This window comes from Macaca nemestrina, chromosome 6, assembly GCF_043159975.1.
Source record: "Macaca nemestrina isolate mMacNem1 chromosome 6, mMacNem.hap1, whole genome shotgun sequence".
NCBI classification, from domain to species: domain Eukaryota; kingdom Metazoa; phylum Chordata; class Mammalia; order Primates; family Cercopithecidae; genus Macaca; species Macaca nemestrina.
Window position 1 is genome coordinate 172129863 of NC_092130.1, and position 22589 is coordinate 172152451.

The following is a 22589-nucleotide window of genomic DNA, read 5'->3' on the forward strand; positions in this document are numbered from 1 at the left end:
AAGGGGCTTAGAAAGACTCTTCTTTGCCTCAGATTCTCTAATCTGTCCCAATTCTGCCATCTCAAATGTTTCCGATTAATACTAGGGGGATTTATAAACATTCAAAAAAAAATCACAAATGCATCTGCTTCATGAAAGGGACGTATGTGCAAATAAACCCCCAAACACAGAAGGACTCAAGAAACCCAAGAGTGAGGCAGACAAATTCAGTTTGTTGGTATAGGGTGAGTTTATTGGGAACTTACAGAGAGAAATATGCTCTTGGGCAGCTGCAGGACCGGTAGAGCTCCATGGATTATTCCCAGGGCTTATGTGCCATAGGGAAAGGGTATACGTGCTTCAGAGGGAATGCCTAGGAATTTGCTGAAGGGCAGGGTTTGCATTAAGTACATGCTCTTACACAAGGAATGACAGGTAAACTGGAAATCTTAGAGGCATTCCCAGAACTGGGGTTAATCAGAAGTCAACATGGGGGATTAGCATCCAAGATAGAACTACTCTGACCTCCACAGCATCCCATCCTGCATGACCCCTCACGCCTTTGAAACAGCCTTTGCAGAATTAGAAGTGATGAGCGAATTCTAGTGTGACTGATTCCATCTTGCTTCTAACGTCGCAGGCTAAATTGTTTTATGTATTCTTGTTTTGCATATAATAACACAGAGGCCAGTGCCAAGATAACTATGAGAGGAATGTAGTTTATGGTTAAATTTTGAGGCAAGGAAAACTTACCTCCCTGTCCTCTTATTTAGAGATTGAATCTATATTCACAATGATAAGGGCTTGAACTTTGCTGAAGACTAGGTATAAACCATGATCTGCTGACACTTAGCCTGCTTTTCTTTAAGCTGTTTACTGCAGATTCAGGTAACCAGGGGTCACAAGATTCATAACTTCTCTAACTACCCTTATAGATAACATTGCAATTGTGAAACCTAAAGAAGTGGTCTTTGAGATATTGTTCAGATTTAGCACTTCAGCTGACCAAAGCCGCCGGGTAGTCCTGAGACCCCTCTCAGGAATGGACTCAGCTGCCTGGAGGCAGTTTTCACACCCCTGTGATTTAGTTAACTGTTTTGGTTCGCCAGCCCTGGCCTGCCAAAGTACTGTCACAAACCCCTAGTCCCTCAATTCTCAGGGAGCCAGGCTTGAGGAGTTCCTTTCTGTTCTCCTCACTTGCCTGGCCCTGTAATAATTCAGCTCTTTCTTTCCTGTCATTCCTGTTGTTCCCAGTGCATTTGGCTTTCTGAGCGGAGGCAAGATGAACTATTGGAGTTGTTACAGCTTCATAGAGAAGTGAGGCAAAGGATGACCAATTGTCCCAGAGAACCTCTCAGAGAGTCTCCCTCCCCACTCACTCTCTGCCCCAAGGGTCTGACCTTCCTCACATCCAATGTCCGGTCCTCTCTCCCTTGTTGTCTTGTGGCCTTGGGCTCATGTAATGAGAGGCATGGGCAAGAGGAATGAGACTGGAGTATCGTTCCCCTACCCCCTTCAACCAAGGATGGCTCCAGCTACCCTGTCCTCCCTCCCACCTGCAGGCTTAGGATGGTCACAGATCCCGTGGTGGTGTTCCCTGGGGCCTTCAGCAGCCCTGGAAGGTTTCTTAAATGAGCCCACACTGTGAAGAGTCAAAATAGTACAGACCTATATATTGTGTAACTATGATGCAAATATTCTGTCTGTCTGACCACCGTTATTGCTTGAGGCTGGCTCCGTGAACAAGAGACTTGTGCTTTTTACAGTCAAAACAATACCAGCAATGTTTGCACAGCAAGCAGGAGTCTGGATGTTAAAGCAGGCGCGGATGTGCTAGCATAGGAACTGTGTTTGCTCATAGGTACTGCGTTTGAAACTGACTGTCCACCTCTTATCCACCGACACAGGAGTCCTTTGGCTGGAGACAAGAGGGAGGGCTGATAAAGAGGTGAAAGGAGAATGTTGAAACTCCCAAATGGTAGGGTCTTTGCCTCTTTAACAACCGAATCTGCTATGTTAGTGGCTTGAGTCACGTTGTCACGCAAGGCTTGGTTTCTCCAAGAAAACACTATGGTCTTCAGGGAACCTGATGATCAGAGTAGGTGCTGTCTTTTCATCTAAGCCAACAGGGAGGCCACTGGGATCTTGGAAATGGGGATATTTTCCTCTTGAGTAGGATCCAGCGTAGCACTTAGAATTGCTCTAACAGAAAACCAAATACTGCATGTTCTTACTCATAAATGGGAGTTGAACAATGAGAACACATGGGCACAGGGAGGTGAACATCACACATCGGGACCTGTCGGAGGGTGAGGGAAAGGGGAGGGAGAGCATTAGGACAAATACCTAATGCATGTGGAGTTTAAAACCTAGATGATGGGATGATAGGTGCAGCAAACCACCATGGCACATATATACCTATGTAACAAACCTGCACGTTTTACACATGTATCCCAGAACTTAAAGTAAAATTTAAAAAAAGAAAAGAAAAGAATTGCTCTAACAGATGGTGCAGCTCCATTCCATCCCTTTTGTCACAGTTTCTTACATAAATAGCCAGGTATGGGGGGAAATTCCCAATCCCATCCGCCTTACTGGATAGAAAATGTTAGAGGGTTGGTTAGAAAGGAGGGATAGTCATAAGTATAGCAACTGGATTTGGCCAACCAGTTATGTCAAAGACAACGAACACTTTTCATGTTTAGATCCTATTGTATTTGGGGCAATGATGAATCAAAAGTAAAGTTTACCTATATTTTTATCCACAAAATATGGTGTCGGCATTATTTGGAAATGGCAAAGTATGGGTATAGTGTGTAATCCAAAGAGAATGAACTGTATGGTACATAGAGTTGTTTCCTGTGACTTGTTTCTTGTGAGGACGATGAGTCTTTCTGAAGGTAATAGATGGTTCGAGAAGAGAACTCTGGCAGAGGAGGAGGGGTGCAGCCAGCCACAGAGGGCCAGGTGAAAGCATGCGGTTCACTCATCACCAAAGCTCTTCCTTGGTCAGATTTTCTCAGGGATGCTTAAGTTTCCATATTAATATTAGGAGGTTTGGAGGCCGTGCACGGTGGCTCATGCCTGTAATCCCAGCACTTTGAGAGGCCAAGGAGAGCTGATCATTTGAGGTCAGGAGTTCGAGACCAGCCTGGCCAACATGGTGAAACCCTGTCTCTACTAAAAATATAAAAATTAGCTGGTGTGGGCCGGGCACGGTGGCTCAAGCCTGTAATCCCAGCACTTTGGGAGGCCGAGGTGGGCGGATCACAAGGTCAGGAGATCGAGACCACAGTGAAACCCCGTCTCTACTAAAAATACAAAAAATTAGCCGGGCGCGGTGGCGGGCGCCTGTAGTCCCAGCTACTCAGGAGGCTGAGGCAGGAGAATGGCGTGAACCCAGGAGGCGGAGCTTGCAGTGAGCCGAGATCGCGCCACTGCACTCCAGCCTGGGCAACAGCGTGAGACTCCGTCTCAAAAAAAAAAAAAAAAAAAAAAAAAAAATTAGCTGGTGTGGTGGCAGGTGCCTGTAGTCCCAGCTACTCGGGAGGCTGAGACACGAGAATCATTTGAACCTGGGAGGTGGAGGTTGCAGTGAGCCAAGATCACACCACTGCACTCCAGCCTGGGTAACAGAGCAAGACTCCATCTCAAAAACAACAACCAAAACAGGAGTCTTAGACCGTCTTCCCATTGCCTTTCTGAGGAGAGATCCATTAGCTGGTTTCTGGGCATGTGATGTGAGGCTGTGCCACATGAGTCTCTCCTCCCAGCAGCACTGCCACCTCCTGAGCAGATTTGCTTATCGGATTTGGCAGGAAGCTGTCCCTTACTTCAATGAGCCAGGTACGCGCTGGTGCCTCTGCCGCACCAGAGCTGGTCATGCATGTCCCAGCGATGCTATGCCCTCCCCTTGGGTGCCTTCAGAGGTGCCACACCAGCAAGCTCAGGGGGCTCCCTGACCCCTCCCCATGAGGTCCCTGCCCTGGGCTCCTCCTCAGTCCTTGGTGTTGCTCCCCTTGAACACCAGCTCACCCCACACTGACGGGGAATGCCCATGTACGCTTCCCATTTGGCAGCCTCATTCCTCTGCCCTCACCCTTGCCAGCCCTTGCCAGCCCCTCTACTTGGCTCTTTCTTCACTCTTTAAGACTCAACACAGGCCCCTCGTTGCTCTTCCCAGACCCCATGAGCCTGTTGGGTGTTCTCTCCTCTGCTCCCATAGCCCCCATTTGTGAATCCATCATCGGATTCTACATGGGGTAATAATTACTTGTCTAGATCTTTCTCACTGGCCCATAAGCTCTTAGAAGTTGATCAGAAAACAGGTTTGACTGGGATACACTTAACAAAGAGAAGCGCTGCAGCTGCTTAGTAGATGCTCTTTAAATATGTCCTGAATTGAATGCTTTCAGTTTGAGAGCCAAACCAAGTCTTTAATGATAAATGTTACTAAGCTTTCATTTTTTAAAGGCACATAAACATGAAATGGGGTTGTGCAGCTGTGATTTTTCACTCTAGTTCCTCTTCATTTTGAATTTTCCAAATTAGTGGACAATTTGGCCATAACTTGATTGCCAAGTTACTAGTATCCTTCACTCCTCCTCCTCTCTTCTCAGCCCTCTTTCCCCCATCATTCTTCTCCTTCTCCTTTTTCTTTTCCTTCCTTTCCTTCTCCTCCCCCTCCTTCTTTTCCTTCTTCTTCTTCATCTTTCTCTTCTTTTTCTTCTTCTCCTTTTCTGCCTCCCCTTTCCCTCTGCCTCCCTCCCTGCTTCTTCCTCACCATCTCCAGCAATGACCTCTGCGGCTTTACATTGAAATACTCCCTTGTGCAATCTTTTTCTAATTGCAACAACAACAACAAAAAATAACTAAAGGAGTTTTGATTGTCTTATGAGGAAATTTTTATTTTTACTGTAGTATGTGTTCAGCTTGAACCTGTACTTGGTTTTGCTTCCTAGACCAGGAATCTCACTGTGGATGGACACTTTGGCATGTGGTCTCCGTGGACGCCTTGCACGCACACGGATGGCAGCGCTGTGGGATCCTGCCTCTGTCGAACCCGCTCCTGTGACAGCCCGGCCCCGCAGTGTGGTGGCTGGCAATGTGAAGGCCCTAGCATGGAGATCGCCAACTGTTCCAGGTGTGCCCCTCAGAACATGCCAGTTGTGCTGCTGTGTATTAAACTCAGACTCTCGAGGAATTTGGGACATCATAACATTAACTCCCTTTTGGAGACAACTGTGGTGAAACACCATGGACATTCACCATGTAAAAATGACATGATTTTTGGAAGGAGCTTTTGAACTACAAACTGGATTACAGATCTACACTTATTCACATACTCTTCATTAGATTAGGAAAAGTATTTATAATTTGAACAATATGATTGACTTTGTTTAAGGAAAACATCCATGTTATCTACTCTGTAGTATATCGGCGCTCAGAGCACCTCACCTCTCACCTCAGCTAACATTAGGCACTGGGTAATCAAGAGAGCAGTTTAAATAACATAACCTACTGAATGGCTTTCCTGTTGCTTCTGCTTATTGTGGTGTTGTTTGTTTTATTTATTTTTTTTACAACTATATTCTATTTGCTCTCCATCCCTTGCACTTATAACACCACGATCACAGAGAAATTTTAAAGCAAGTATCAGGAACGCTTCTGAGATCGGTCTTTATGCTTCTTTGTCACTTGTTCATTAATTGGCGGTATTTTTTCAACATATTATCTGCTTTCCATGAGCCTACTTAGAATGAAAAAAAAGAAAAAAGTCTCTGGGACAATTGCTTATGAAGTCACTAACAGTGGACATCAGATTGGGTGATCAAATTATAGGACAGCCCAGGTCATGCAGGCACGCATGCCTAAGAGGAAGCGGGCCAGGAAAGTAAAGTGCGGGAGCAAAAGGCAGACTTTGCCCTCTGCTCACATTTTTCTCACCACCAAGGTGAAAGGAATAAATCAGGGCCACAGAGATTAGGGTTTTTTGTTTTTGTTTTTTGTATAACAGAGGACACAGCCGTATCAACATTGTGTTATGTACTGTATGCTCTGTATTAAATGAAATGATTTCCACAGATGCCTGGCTGAAACTTACAAAAGCTATCAAAGTGCTGTTGTTTGAAGATGACAACAAGTAGCTAATACTCTTTGCTCATATTGTTTAATGGAAAAATAAGACTATCAAATGAATTGCTATAACTTATTTATTGGTATGTCTTCAGATCTTGCTCTAGTTGGAAAGTCATTTTCTAAGCAGAGCTGCAGTGCAACTAGTAGTTATTTAAAGATTAAAAATTTAGTAAGCGAACTAGTTTGAATGAGGCTTTAAAAGCATGAGTGGATAGCTTTGTACTAATAATCATGAAAGTGACCCCCTTCCTGATGTCTGTTTACTTTATGTGACTTGTTTGGTAACTATGTCTGCCTCTAAGCAGCATTTAGAAGTATGGAACTCAGGTCTGGGTAATAGACATATACATGTAAAGCTGCATTCACTTCTTTCCTCAGATATTCTTTTCCTATTACTTATATACACGTTTATTTACTTACTACCCTATATACAAACATGTTCCATATATTGTAAATGGAATATGTCATAAAATTCCACATTTGTGTCCTGGCCCGGTGGCTCATGCCTGTAATCCCAACACTTTGGGAGGCTGAGGTGGGCAGATCACTCAGGGTCAGGAGTTCAAAACCAGCCTGACCAACATGAAGAAAACGAATCTACTAAAAATACAAAATTAGCTGGGCATGGTGGTGCATGCCTATATTACCAGCTACTTGGGAGGCTGAGGCAGAAGAATCGCTTGAACCTGGGAGGCGGAGGTTGCAGGGAGCTGAGTTAGTGCCACTGCACTCCAGCCTGGTGACAGAGCAAGACTGTCTCAAAAAAAAAAAAAAAAAAGTCAATCCACATTTGCTAAAAGATTAAGAAAATGTGGCACATATACACCATGGAATACTATGCAGCCATAAAAAAGGATGAGTTTGTGTCCTTTGTAGGGACATGGATGCAGCTGGAAACCATCATTCTTAGCAAACTATCACAAGAACAGAAAACGAAACACCACATGTTCTCACTCATAGGTGGGATCTGAACAATGAGATCACTTGGACTCGGGAAGGGGAACATCACACACCGGGGCCTATCATGGGGAGGGGGGAGGGGGGAGGGATTGCATTGGGAGTTATACCTGATGTAAACGACGAGTTGAAGGGTGCTGATGAGTTGATGGGTGCAGCACAGCAACATGGCACAAGTATACATATGTAACAAACCTGCACGTTATGCACATGTACCCTAGAACTTAAAGTATAATAATAAAAAATAAAAAAAATAAAAAAGAAATGAAGAGTTTCCAAATAAATTTGAAAGCACCATTTTCTGCATGATCTAACAATTTTTTTCATATATAATGAAACTCTGCAAGTTAAATGTAATTTATTTATACTAAAATTGCTATTTAAATTTTTAAATATAATTCAGTGAATAACATGGATAATTTTTAAGATTGTAGGTAGCAGGGTGTAAGATACTAGCTGATTACCTTTATAAGAAATGTGGGAAGATTTGTCTTATTGTGTGATAATTTTGGTTAAATTATTATAGAGCAATTTTATTATAATATCACACATAAAGCTATGACTACATATTTTATTAAATCATTAGGTTTCAATAAAGTAGGAAAACATGAAATATTCTAAGAATTTTCTCAGAATAATTTTTGTTTGAAATTATTTTTAATATGATATTATTCAACATATTATTTATACCAGGAACTTCAGTGGCATAGTTGTTGACCTCCATGTTTTAAAAGGAAATGTATAAAGTAAGAATGAGAATTAATATGAGCTAATATTTTTTCACAGGAAATGTAAATCTTATGGATGAAGGTGACAAATATCCAAAGAAATGCATATGTGATTGCAGAAGTGAAAAAAATTCTGCACGAAGTAGACCATCTATTTGGAAGTTTGGAATGTGGATTTAATATACATTTTAACACATAAAGTTAAAAAATCCTATACGTTTTTTAATAGCAGGAACAAAGTGTTAAGGGGGACACTTAAATTATAACCAGTCTGAATACAGGCATTTTGAGGAAAAAATACAATACTAACACATTTCTAGAGCTGTCAATATAATGTAAAATTTTTAAAAAATTAGTTCATCCTATTTTTATTTCATATTTTTATATATCTACATTACTTTATATGTGTAATAGCATAAATACACAGTTAGTTATATGCAATTTGCACTTTGCGCTCTTTATGTCTCTGTCAGTTTGTTAAAAGATAGCCAAGAATCTGAATTTAGATGTCCTTTTTAAATTTTTAATAAAGTTCCTTTTAAAGCTTTGAATATTATTCTAACAATACAACACTCTTTCGTTTTAAAGCTTTGAACATTATTCTAACAATACAACACTCTTTATCAGTTTGAATGCTATCAGGAGAGTTACTGATTGTCACTGATATTAATAGATTTTAAAAGAAATCATTTTAGGCAGTTTTAGATGAGCATTTTGTCCAGAGGTGCACTTTTCATAGATTATAAATGATATAATACAAGTCCAAAAAACTCATAAACTCTAGAGGTGTAGGGATTCATTTCTAAATGCTTGTCAGTGAAATAACCTTATTCTTTATTAGTTTAATATTTTCATAACTCAAGTTTTTTGATAGGTTCTAATATAGTCCATTATTTATAGTGCACTTAAAAGTTTATTCTCCAATTTCCTATCTTGACTAGAAACCAGATGCCTGGGGGCTGCCGACGCAGGAATTGAGATTCACAGGGTGCAGTCCATTCAGTTCCGTGGCTGGTGTGCCCTCTCCCCAGCAGCCCCGAGCGTGATCCTCCTGGGGAACACAGGCTGTGGGTGCAGACAGGGCTTGGACTCTGAGCCTGCCTGACCTAATGATTGCATTGCTTCCCTTCCCTCAGGAACGGAGGCTGGACTCCCTGGACGTCGTGGTCTCCCTGCAGCACTACCTGTGGGATCGGCTTCCAGGTGCGGCAGCGCTCCTGCAGCAACCCCACTCCCAGGCACGGGGGCCGGGTGTGCGTGGGACAGAACCGCGAGGAAAGGTACGTGACCACCTGGCTGCCAGCACCGCCACCCTCACGCTTACTCTCATTCCGGCCAGGTCGGGTTCCCCGCGGTTTTAGTGTTGGATTTACCGTAGCTTATGTGTGGCATCCCTTTCCGCTGAGCCAGTCGTCCTCTTCTTTTCCTGGCAACCTTTAATTTTGATCAAAGCCTCGTTGACAGCATCACTGGGCTGCTCCGGTGCCTACACAGCCGGGTTGGCTCTGGTGAGCAATTGCTAAGGCATTAGAGTCCCCAGGGACCTCTGTGCTGTGTTAGGCTCCTGGAGACTCTGGAAGTACGTCTGCAGGAGACTTATTCTGGTGAGAATTTAACCAGACCGGTCTCAAAGCTTCAGTTCCAAGGAGGACCTAAGAAGGTCCCGGATGCAGACACTATGGGCAGGTGCGGTAAGGTTTTCATCGTACTCAGTTAATCCTCTGGAAGGCATGGAAGGGCATATTCAGAAATACCCTCAATGAAGCTGCAGCACAACCCAAATTCGGGATTCTTTTCCATGTGCATTTTGAGCTTTCAGCACATCATGGCGACATTTTGATTTCGTCTTGGATTTAACAATTTGTTTCTTGGTGTAGAATTAGACGTTTGGTTTCAGGCTCAACCTCTGCAATCGTAATCATTGAATCTGTTTTGCAAGATCAATGAATCTGTCTTAATATGCATTAAATATACTATTTATGTTTATTCTAATTTGTCACTATTGGGAAAGAATTCAAGTAGGTAAATTTCATAGTGCTTTCAGAATTCTTATTCAGCTATACTAATATAAATTTGTTGAATGACTTTCAATGCCTTTTAATTAAAATGTAGTAGGTTTATATTTGATGACATGAGCTCAGTGGAGCTTCGAATAAAAATATTATATATAGTTATTTGCTATGCATTTAGTATTTATATGAACAGAACCAACAGACTTACTGTTTAGATAGCTCTCCAGTAGGTGTTTATTACAACTTAAAATCAACTAGGAAGAATCATTCCTTTCTTTCTTCCAGTGAGTTCCTCACTTGCCAATTAAGATTTCATTCCTTTTGACTAATAGGAAATGAAGATGATTTTTACCAAGCAGGATTTGTCATTTTTGAAGCAGTCCCTGAGACAGTCTTGTGCAAGCCTGTCATTTTCTAACACCAGTTGACAAGTGAGAAAGCCTATTATGGAAGAATTGTCTCCCTATTATTTCCAAGCCTTGTACAATTTTAAATTGGTTGGAAGTTTCTAAATGCTATACATTGTCATCTAGGACAGGCTGAACATCCCTAATCTGAAAATCTGAAACCCAATATGCTTCAAAATCCACAACTTTTCCAGTACTAACATGATGTCACAAGTGGCAATTTCCACACTGGTTTTTTGACTTTTGCAGTCAAAATCTTTTGACTGGTGGCAGTCAAAATGCTGTCAAAACTTTGTTTTATGCAAGAAATTATTTAAAATATATAAAACTACATCCAGCCTTTGTGTATATGGTATATTTGATGCATGAATGAATTTTGTATTTAGACTTGGGTCCTATCCCCAAGATATCTCATTATATAGACACCAATACTCCAAAATCTGAAACAATGTGAAATCCAAAACACTAATGGTCCTGAACATTTCAGCTGAGGGATGCTCAACCTGTACAGCCCATCGAGGCAAAGTCACTTCCATCTGTGCAAAGTCTTCCCTAGAGTCAAGGCACCACCACAAATTTAGCATGTGTTATCACCATTCCCAGGCTGATCACTCAGGAAAGAAGAGGCTGATTCACAATGTGGCTGACAGATGTGTATGTTTGCATCCACATAGGATTTTTCATACAGCAGTGTCTTCAGGAAAAGATGAGGAATGAAGACGGCAAGTGTGTTTGAGGGACTTACATGTAAAATATTCCTTTTGTACAGAAGAAATGTTCACTTGTAGATTAGCATTTGCTCAATGGGGGAAAACGTGAATTTAAATAAGAGATGGATACTAAGAACAGGGACTATGTAAAATTTTTATAAAATTTAAGCTTTTCTATTGAATAGTCTTTCTAGGGGGCTACTAGGAGCTTAATGAAAACCAGAAAAACCAAGTACCTAAAGTTTCTTCCGTGGTCTTCATAAGCAATAGGTTCTTAGGTGTCTCTGCCATGTTATACGAAAGGTCTCTTCACCTAAGAAATATAAAAGCATTCAGATCCAACAATAGGGATATTTGAGGACTAAACTCAAGATTGAAAGAGACTGTGATCTCCATGGGAGCATACAAAAGACTAAGAACTAGGCATAAGAAATAATAAATTTATATCATATTTATCTGAACACCATCAACCCTCAAGAAATCCTGGGTAGCCACAAGATAATGAATTGATCTTCTCAAAAGATTCCCTAAGTTAATGGTATGTTTATAGTTAGTGATTTTTCATCTGGGACATCTCCAATATGTAGAATTATTCAATGGCAGCTTTGTTGCAACAAAAATATCAGAAATATTTACATTTTTTTTTTCTGAAAAATAATGCTAGCTTAATTTTACATGTACTTTAGAACGTACAGACACTTTGTTTTTCTCTTCTGACATTTTCTTGAAAAGATTTTCTGGAGTATCAATTGCTGAGTAGAAGTACCAACTCCCAGAGAGGCTACTAACAAAAGGAAAAAATGGACCTCTATAAATATTATCAAGATGCAAATGTTGTTATCTGTGCTAGTTTCCTCCTGCTGTGTAATAGTAGTTCCATAAACTTTATGGCTCAAAACAACACACATTTCTTTTTGAAACCCCATAGTCCCAATGGGTCAGGAATTCCTATATGGCTAGCTAGATCCTATGCTTGGGGCCTCAGCAGGCTTCAATCAAAACATGGGCTAGAGCTGTGGTCTCATCTGAGGCTCCACTGGGGAAAGATTCACTTCCAATATCATGTGGTTGTTGTTTGTATTCAGTTCTTTGTGGGCTGTCAAACTGCAGACCTCAATTCCTTACATAGTCGTTATCCAGAGATCACTCTCGGTTTCTTGCCAAGTGATCCTTCCTGGTGTTGTCACTTGCCTTTTAAAATCCAGCAAGAAAGACAGTCTCCTTGCAAGACGGGCATTACAAACTTATGTAACATAATCACAAAAGTGACATCTCACCCCTTTGCCATATTCTGTTGGTCGGAAATAAGACACAGGCCTCCACAACCTAGAGGAGGTGATGACACAGGGTATGAATATCAGGAGGTAGAGGTCACTAGGGTCACTGTAAAGTCTATCTTCCAGAGTTGATTCATTCCTGTTAAAAAAGGCAGTAGGTGGTATGGGGTGATGGAAATTATAAAGGAATCACTGTTCCATATAAATTATGAAATCTAGCGGAGCAAGTGTTGAGAGTTGCTTAATTAAGTTCAAGGAATGGGCATAATGTTTTATGGTTCTTGGCTCTGCCTTCTGGGCTGTTAGTTTTACTTCATGAATCAGGCTTTCTTTTTCATGAAGAGAGCATGTGCTTGTAGCTAGGTAGTTTTGTCAGCTTCCTTCCTGTCAGTAGAATGTGTAGGGTTTCAGCAGCCTTTCATGGGTATTTTCTCTGTCCCTTTCCATCCAAGCTGCTGGTATCTTTGTGGAAGTAAGTTTCTGAAAAACATTATGAGTCTTCAATGGATTTCCACAAGGTTTACTCCACTACACAAAAGCTACATTCACAGACATTTTTGAGTTAGCCTTTCTCTACCTTGGGGTGCTGCTGAGATGGCTGAGAGACAGCACCCTCCAGCTTACTAGAGGTGATCTGATGCAGTTGAGAGGATCTGTGAGGCACACAGTTGCTCTAGAAAGGACTCTGCGTAACTAAATACTACTCCAATTCTTTCATCTTTCTGAGGTTGCAATAAAAGGTTTTATAGTCACTACCTCAGCTTTTACTATTCCAACCTTCCCTAACAGTACTTGAAAGGACTGTGAAAGCTATTTTATATTTTTTGCATCATTTTTCATTAAAAGTGAATGATTTCCAAAATCATCCAGTCCCTATTCTTTTAGTTTAATAATCCATTCCTCAGTCTTTCTTTCTTCATCTACATTTTACTGTAAGCAGCATGAAGAGACCAAGCAGTACCTTCAACACTTTGCTTGGAAATTTCCTTAGTTATGTAATTCAACTTAGGTGTTTTGCCTTTCATACTACCATAGGTAACAATTTTGGCAGCTTTTACCCATTGTGTAATGCGATTCTCCCTTTTTCCAGTTCCTGATAATATATTCCTGTTTACTTTTTAAGTTTTTATTGTGGTTTTACACACACACACACACACACACGAAAAACATAAATTTGCCACTTAATCATTTATAAGTGTGTAATTCAGTGACATTATTTACATTCACATTATTGTATAACCATAACTACTATTTCCAAAACTTTTTATCACCCGAAACATAAACTCTGTAATTGTTAAGCAATAATAACAATTCCTTATTCCACCCTCCTGCCAATGCCTGGTAACCTCTAATTTATATTCTGTCTCTACTAATTTGCCTCTTATAGATATGTCACATAAGTGGAATCCTATAGTATTTGCCATTTTGTGTCTGGCTTGTTTCACTTAGCATAATGTTCAAGGTTCCTTCATGTTGTAGCATGTGTCAGAACTTTATTCCTTTTGTAAAGTTAAATAAGATTCAGTTGTATGGCTATCCCGCATTTTGTTTATCCATTTTTTTTTCATCAGTGGACACTTGGTTTACTTTCATCTTTTGACTATTGTCAATGCTGTACTGAATATTGGCATATGAGTATCTTTTTAAGTCCCTGTTTTAATTCTTTTGTGAATACTGTATATCTAGGAGTGAAATTGCTGCAGTGTATGTTAATTCTATGTTTATCTTTTTGAAGAAACACCACACTGCTTTCTAAGGGGACTTCACCAATGTTCATTCCCACCAGCAATGTATGATTTCCAATTTCTTCGCATTCTTGTTACTTTTTTTTCTTTAATTTTAGCCATCCTAGTAGGTATGAACTGGTATCTCATTGTGGTTTTGATTTGAATTTCCTTAGTGACTAATAATGTTGAGCTTCTTCTCATATGCTTAGTGGACATTAGTGTATCTTATTTATAGAAATGTCTATTCAAATATTTTGTCTGTTTTTCTAATTGTGTTTTTGTCTTTTTCAATAACTAATTTATTTTTGACAAAATTTGTAAATATTTATCATGTTCAAAATGTTGTTTAAAATATGAATACATTATGGATGGCTAAATTGAACCAATTGGCACATGCATCATGTCACATATTTTTCTTTGTTGTGTGTGTGGTGGAAAGGTTGTCTTTTTTGATGTTCAGTTTTAGTTCTTTATCCCATTTTCCTCTAAACCCTTACTGGCCATGTCTTTTAACTCCAGATTTCTACTAATGGATGATTCAAGGTGATTTAGATTTTCTTTAATGTTCTCCTCAAAATTATTCTGCTTCCTGTCATTCCCTGGTCTCAAAGCCAGTTTCACATTTTAACCTCTTACAGTAGCACCACACTCCGACGTACCACAGTCTGTTTTAATAGTTGTATAATAACATTACCACAGACTTAGGCATTTGAAGCACCAGGTGTTTATTTGCTCATGGTGTCTGTGACTGGGCACAACTTCAGGTTCTCACAAGGCTGTGATCAACATAGAGGCCCTGACTGTGATGTCATCAGGGCTCAGCTAGAGAAAGACCTGCCCCCAAGATCATGTTGTTGTTGGCAGCCTTCAGTTCCTTGTGGGATGTCAGACTGAGGGCCTCAGTTTCTTGATGGCTGTTAGCTGGAGGCTGCCCTCAAATCCTTGACAACTGGGTCCTTCTCACCTTTTTGCTTGCTTCCTCAAAGCCAATAAGGGAGAAAGTTTTCTTGCAATAAGGGCATTACAATCTATGCAACATAATGACAGAAGTGACATTCCAAAATCTTTCACATATTCTGTTGGTTAGAAGCCAGTGACAGGTCCCACTCACAGTCAATAGGAGGAGATTACACAAGGTGTGAATTCTAGGAGCTGGGGATCATGGGGACCATGATAGAGCCTGTCCAATGCGTTCTCAAAGTTAAGAGTCCCAGGGCTCAGTGGTTTTTATTATGTGATTATTTGTCTTCATCGGTATGTTTGCTGAATCCTGTGGTGAGGCAAACTGATGTTCTTCACAAGTTATTTTTCTTCCTAAATGGCTTGAATTAAATATTATGGTAGATTTAATGTACATGCAGTTTCTCTGTTGACATAAAAATTTAATTATACCAGTATGGCCCAGTAGAGGGCTCATCATTTAGAGTGAAGCAAGGAGAACATAGTTCAGAAGAGGCCCTGATTGGTTCAGGTTAACAAAGATTGCAGTGAGTAACTAGCATGGATCTAACCAGAATGGAACATAATTTATGCAATTTATAATTTGTAACAGAAAGAACAATTTATTGCATGATATAGTGCTGAGAATCTAGTCCATATGGAATTATAAAAGGTCATTATTTTCATAAGAGACTAGATTTGTGATTAAAAAAAGTGGATAATTTATAGAGAAACAGTGCTGGGACATCAATTGACTTTTAAATACAAAATGAGAATAAGCAGTCATGGGCAAAATTAAAATCTTAATTATTAATGCATCATGAGACGCATCTGTGACTTGCAATGCTTTAACATAGTAGAGACACTCAAGAGCCATTTGGAAAACATTGTAGCTCTTTATTTGCTAAAAGTCAGCAGCATGTTGGGGACTAGAGAAAGGAGACCAACTGCTGGCCCATTGTGTAGATATTTTATCCACAATAAATTTGAAAAACGCTTAACCAGCAGAGATGCCAAGGTAACTGACTTCCAACCTCGTTGTTTTTTGTATAGCTTCATAAGAGGGGCTTCTCTCAGGAGTGTGAGTAAGTTGGGGTGGGGGCAGGGAGCGGGTCAGAGAAAATGCTTTCTCACAATTGTGGAGGATCCATACTTACAGGCTTCCAAGGACTCTGCCTCTGAGCAGTCTCTTCCAGGGTGAATTCCTAAGTGAAAACCCAGACACAAAGAGATAGAGCTAGCCTAACAATTTATATTTCCCTCTGACCTCTCTCACTGGGGAGGCTGCGATTTCAGAGGGTGACGCCCCAGCAGATCCTGGTGTGGCTTGTTTCGTGGACTACTATAGCAGAAAGAGAAAAAAACAAGGCAGGTTATTGACAACCTTAAAATGCAGCTCAGTAGACAATTTATTAACACTGGCTGAAAGTTCCATGCACAGGTTACCCTGCAGTAGATTTTTACAATAATAACATGCTGAGCGTTTTCAGAGGTGGCCTACTGTCAGCAAATAAGAGAAAGGATTTGTGCACTATGGTTTATTTTGCTTTGGGGAAATGGTAGCTCAGCTGCTGTGCTTTTTATTAAAAGTTAAGGGCCTTATACACATTTTTAGTAAGGTTTCCCTCTGCCTTCCATACCCATTTTTTTGTTGTTGTTTTTTAGGAGGGGGGTTGTTGAAAGCTGAAATTAGGATCAAGTTTTCTAAGAAGTCCATGCCTTTTAAATGCCGGTGAATCAGCTTAGAAATGGAGATGGCCTATTTCTCCTTCTACCCACAGTGATCTACACATAGATATTTTAACTAAATGCTGAGAGTTCTGATATTCTGAGTTTTCTTGACTTCCTCAAAATATGTTCTCTAAACAAATGTCAGTTTTCTCCTGGAATACTCCATGAACCAACACACATATTAATATTTACTTATTGGAACTCGACACATTTGCATGTACTTCCTAAGATCAAATGATTTTCATTTGTTGTATTCTCACATTTGTCTTGTCTCTCCTATCTGGAGGCCATGATCTCTTAATTGGAAGGTCCTTTCCCTTCCCCTACTACATGTAGGAATGTCCAGTGGCCCTGAGCTCTGAGAATCGGACCCTGGGAGACTATAGTTACCATCTAAAGAGGAAAACCTTACGTTTCTGTGTTATCTTAAATGTGGAAAAGATAAGCAAGAGTGATAACTGTTCAGTTCCATTGGCTATGCTCAAATATGTAAGTTTAGACAAACTAAACTGCTTGCCCAATTGATTCTTGACTCTCTGGAGGTTCCTTCACCCACTGCATATCAACTCTCTGTCCCTGGAAGTAAGAGTGTCTTCTGCCTTCCACTTTCAGTTACGAGGCTGACTTTGGACTCCCCTGTTTTGTTTTGTTTTCTTTACAGTCACACAGTTGCCATATTGTTCTTTAACTATACCAAGCTCCATCTCTACCACTTCTTCCCCTTCTTTCCAACACCACTGTAGTTTTTTTTCTAGGTTGGAGTATCTCTCATTTGAATTGTTGCAATCCAGTGTCCTCTAGTTGCTGTTTGTTCTATGGGCTCTTCCTGCTGCTAAACTGCCCTGTCTGGGGAGATGCAGACCCCATACTGAAATATGAGGAGCTCCTTGAATCTCAGGGACTCCAGAGCATAGTCAAATGAAATACCACTCCTGGAGATAAGTCTGCCATCTAACTCTCATGGAGTTATTTTGTCTCTGGAGCTCTGTGGAACTTTCCTGATTTCTCATAAAGTTCCAGTTTTCTACTGTATTTGGTAAAGACAGATCATCCCACTCCCTGTTGCCTTTTTCTGTTTTGTTCTTCTCAATGACCTTTCATGTGTAGAATTCCATTTCTACCTTCCATTATTTTTCAAAACGCTGGCAGGGGTTCAGTGTGCCCCATCCTGTTGGCACCCCTCAGCTTGACCTTGCTTTCTGCTTTTCACACTGTCCCTGTTCTGAAGCCCTCACATTCCCCATGAAATTTTTCTGGCTTGACAGGAAAACAGTTCCATCTTACCAGCATTTACTGTCGGGAAACTACACCCTCCAAATTTATTTTCCTGGTGGCTGGCTACCATTTGCCCTTATTTTCAGTTCCGTAAAAGTATTTACTTCTGCATAAATAATTACAGTAATGCCACTGTGTATTAAGATAGTTTTGCACATCCTGAGCTGTGTTCATACCCCTGTGTTTCTCTTCAACTGTGAACACCTGTGATCAGGAAGCCCCCTGCAATTCCTCTTGCATAGGCCCTGCAGGATTAAGTCTTTATTAATATTGATGACAATAAAGGTGTCTGACTTATGCCAGCAGATGGGAACCTTTGCCTCTTGTTTCTTAAGGCAGATGGCCTGGCAAGAGAGGAGGACATGAGAAAAAGTTGTGCATTCTAGTATTCTCTAGAAGGTAAATTTGGGAATTTGGGCTTCGTAGATGGACTATTAATCGGCGAGTATGTCTCGCTGCATTTGCTGCTGTTCAGAGTAACCTCTGCCTTTCTATGATCTGTAATCTGTAGAATGCCAGGCTGTTTCCTTTTCGTTTTTTGTTTGTTTGGTTTCCTCACTTCACTTCATTTCACTTGCAGTGTTAAAAATTGAAGAGAAATATGACTCATGATGAGGATAAAGGAGGCTTTGGATATTTGACTGACATTTGGCAAAATATGTAGAAGTATAGAAGTGTATTCAAACACTGAAAAATTGAACTAATGTTTGTAAAACTGTATAATAATTCAATTCTTTTTGAATAACGAGTGGTCTTTTAAATTGTTTGGCATTATTTTGAGAGCCTACAAATAAATTTACAAGTAGAATAGCCTAAGCAATATATAGCATGGGCCTTCATGCTAATCCCATGCTTTAACTTTTCTTTAGCTTATCCTAATATAACTATGAGCTGATTTGATTCAAGAATGAGAAAGGGATTCCAAGTAAAGCTATGCTGACTTTGTATTTGTAATCTGCCTTATCTTTCAATGTTTATGTTCAGAAGATAAATGCCCTACCTAGATATTTTCTGTATACTCTTATTTTTGGGTGTCTGTTTGAAGGGTTTTGTTTGTTTTTCCTTTAATTGGCTGCACAGGAAGATCCATCCTGCATTGTGAGTTTAGCATTTTCTTCACTGTCTGCCGCGCATCCCATTGTCTGTGAACACACAGCATGGCCAGCACCACATCTGCCTTCTGTATGGTGCAACTGCTCAAAATACAAAAAGCTCCCCCACGCAGAGCATGCCCATGGGTTCAACATCTGCTGCAGGGATGGAGATGGAAACGTCGGTGGTTTCAAGTGGCACTAATTAGTTTCCTTTTCCTTTCGGTTTCCTCATTACAGGTACTGCAATGAACATTTGCTATGTCCCCCACACATGTTCTGGACAGGCTGGGGTCCTTGGGAACGGTGCACAGCCCAGTGCGGGGGTGGCATTCAAGCTCGCCGCAGGACCTGTGAGAACGGGCCTGACTGTGCAGGCTGCAATGTGGTGAGTAGCCTCCTTCTCATACCCAGCTCACAATCCAGAACCAGGAATTCAGACTCAATACACACAAAATGCTCTGCATGCATTAGAGGTTCTGCAAACCATAAATGTTCTGCACACACTAGGGGTTCTGCACATACTTGGTACACTGCGAACACTAAGTGGTCTCACACACCAGGTGCTCTGTACATGCCAGAAGCTCTGCACACACTTTATGCTCTCCAGATACTAAATGCTCTATAAATATGACATGTCCAGACGCTGGATGCTCCCCCTACAATAGATGCTTGGAAGGTATCAGGTCCTCTCACACACTGGATCTTCTGCAAACATTAGATTCTTGGCAGACACTAGATGTTCTGCAAACACTAAGTGCTCTGTAAACACAACATGGTCAAGCACTAGATTGCAAAATCATGCAAGTTTTTCAGTTTAATTAGAATATCTGGTGAAAATACTGGAAATTCAGAGTAGCTTGGAGGCTTCATGAATCAAATATTCACACATGGGATCAACTGTCCCAGGAGTTTTTCTGTTCTGATTTCTGAGTGACAAGCCTTCAGCCTGCTTGTATATGGACACTGTATTTGGTTTGGGACATGGAATATTATTCCATGCCAGGCCTACACCAAGGTATAGAACACTGTGGGATGAACCAGATACACCCTGGGGACTGAGAAACTATATGGAGCCATTGTTAGAGCAAGTTGGTGCCAATGCAGAGAGAATTAAAAAACCTGCCTTTACAGTTTATATTTCTTTTAACACTTTAAACTGTCAAATAAAATTCCACTTGGGCAGGCTCTTTTCAAAAGGCTTACTTTTGCTCTTCCTGCTTCTTCTGTAAGAGTAACAGCAATTTCCCTCACTCGCCTGCCCCTGGTGCTGGCTCCAGAGTGGACACAGACAGTAGCAAAAGTTTTGATGGAGAAGCTCAGCACGAGAAGGTCTAGCTGAATTCTTTCCTCACTGATCTTTCCAGTTGGCCTTTGCAGCCTCTTTATCCTTTGGTTCGTGAGGCTGAGCAATGTTTATATGCTGCTGTAAAGCCTGCTTTTGTGACATGCAAAAATCACATAGCCGAGATATCCTTGGGAAATTCAGAGACAGGAAGAGGGTTATGAGGTGCTTTGTCAGATATTACACCAGACCCAAGGAGATTTCTGTTATTGGAAATTACAATTAGATTTCTTCCTCTTCACACTGGAAAAGATATTGTCATAACTCTCATATAATCTAGTACTTATTATAAAGATAGTTCTTTCCAGATCAGCCTGAACTAACTGTAGACCATGAGAAATCTTCATTAAGATATATATTTATTGATATTTCAGATGCTGACATTTAAAACTATTTATTTTAAATAATTTTAAAATGGCAAATTTATGAACACTCACATGTTCTAGGAAAACCATTCAAATGGGGTAACTTTCTGTTGTGCTGAAGAATGTCATGTTTTGTTCCTGGTGGCATGATGTGTGCCCACTGAGGGCTGCATTGCCATGTCGAGGTTTGTCTCATTTGCTGGGAAACCACAGGAATGGATGATCTGGGTTGATCTCACACCTTAGTTTCTAAATATATTGCAGTGTGAAAAATTCAGAAAACAGTCCACATCATTAATTTTCTCATTGTTAATTGACTTTTATAGTTACCTTCAAATATAGCTTAATGAACGAAAAAATTATATTAAGCAAGAATGTAGCATTTTTATGTAGTTACTGTAATATGTGTGTATGTGTGACGTACATCTGATTATAAATGTAAACATTGAAGGTCTTTCTAAAATGTCAATGTGTTTATTGCTTTATTACAGAATTACAGTTTATGAAACAAATGTAACCGCTGCTTTCAAATCCAGAAAAATACATGTGTCTCCAAAGAGACTATTGTCACTTTTTAGCAAATTTAAGAGTTTGTTTTTCTTTTTGTTTTTACCACCAAACTTAGCCTTTGGGTAGTCTACTTCTAGGAAGGTGTTATTGTGGCAATGAGGAGCAATCTACTTGTCAGTGGTGGGAGTCTATTTATATTTCTTCTGACATGGCTTCTCCCATGCTTTTCGGTTTCTGTCTGTCCTAAGGCAGGAATGCCAGCTCACACCAATTGAGGAATGCAAGCAGTAGAGAGGAAGGGCTCGGTTTCTTTGGATTGTTTGCAAGATCTATACTATCAGTTGAATTCCTAAGACGTTGACTTAAAAATGATAGTTACCTAGCTAAAGCAACATTTTTGGTCTTCATATTCTAGCTGCAGTTCATAAATCTTTGGCCACAAAGGGTTTGGTTTTTATTGAGTTCTAATAGCAAGATAGTAGCGCTAAGTATAAAAAAAGTATTGATTTTTGAGTCATGAAGTGACCATCTCCTTGCCAGTGTGTGACTGGATAAGAAGAGGTGACATTTCTGAGTCTCAGCGTCATCCTTGGAGAAGGCGGTGTTGGTTTTTCCTACCCAGAGCTCCTGTATCAAGGAGGGCGCCATCTGTAAGGTCTGGCAGGTCTCACGTTTGAGTGCTCCTTCCTAGTCTCATTTCTTTCATTGTTTTCCATGGGCTTCAGCTGCTTCTCTGAACTCCATCTTATTAAAAATGGGAGTCAGCTAGTGAAATGTCATTTACACAATACAGAACATGTTTGTGGAAAGTATAACAACCTGAATTTCCTGATTATTATAACAGCTTATAGAAAAAGAAAGAATTGATTATTTCAAGTTCAAGTATGCATCGGTTAGAAAAGACTCAAGAATCTTTGCTTCTGCCAACACTTTAAAGCTGAAATTTCATGAAAGGATTTTCCCAGCTTCACTTGTGAAATTTCTATGTCCTTGTCTTAGACTAAGTCACCAAGCCTTTATCTGAATCTCAATAAAGAGGCAGTGAAGGACCCTTGCCAAGAGCTATTAGTTCTCTCCACAAATCCCTACTTGTAAATTGCTCAATGTCGAAAGCTTGGGTAACTCCGGAGCCTTGGGTTAGTTTGGGGAGCTGATTGACAGACACAGAGGGAGGACCTGGATCTTGTGTTGTCACTTTGTGAACTTGAGATACACTCACTGCCCTCTGGGCTTCTGTCTTGCTCTGCAAAATGCAGGGCCAGACCCTGAAATTGATGATTCTGTGACCCTGGCCTTCCTTCTCTGGACCCTGACCCTGGCATTCCTTCTTTAGACCCTGGGGCACATGTGTCCAGCTGATTGAGGGACCACTTCTAGCAAATGTCCCTCCCTGGTGGC

At 40.6% G+C, this 22589-nt stretch overlaps 1 protein-coding gene across 6 annotated transcripts in view; it reads left to right on the forward strand.

Annotated features, from left to right (window-relative positions):
• The window catches only part of LOC105489489 (semaphorin 5A), a 512498-nt gene that overhangs the window by 419675 nt on the left and 70234 nt on the right, over positions 1-22589 (forward strand). For 5 of the 6 annotated variants that reach the window (XM_011754315.3, XM_011754312.3, XM_071099105.1 and 2 more), the window contains exons 14-17: positions 4941-5122; positions 8939-9082; positions 18961-18978; positions 19212-19359. In XM_011754315.3, coding sequence (XP_011752617.2) covers positions 4941-5122; positions 8939-9082; positions 18961-18978; positions 19212-19359 — 492 coding nt within the window. The remainder of the gene's footprint in view (positions 1-4940; positions 5123-8938; positions 9083-18960; positions 18979-19211; positions 19360-22589) is intronic. The other variant, XM_011754314.2, reaches the window with a different exon arrangement.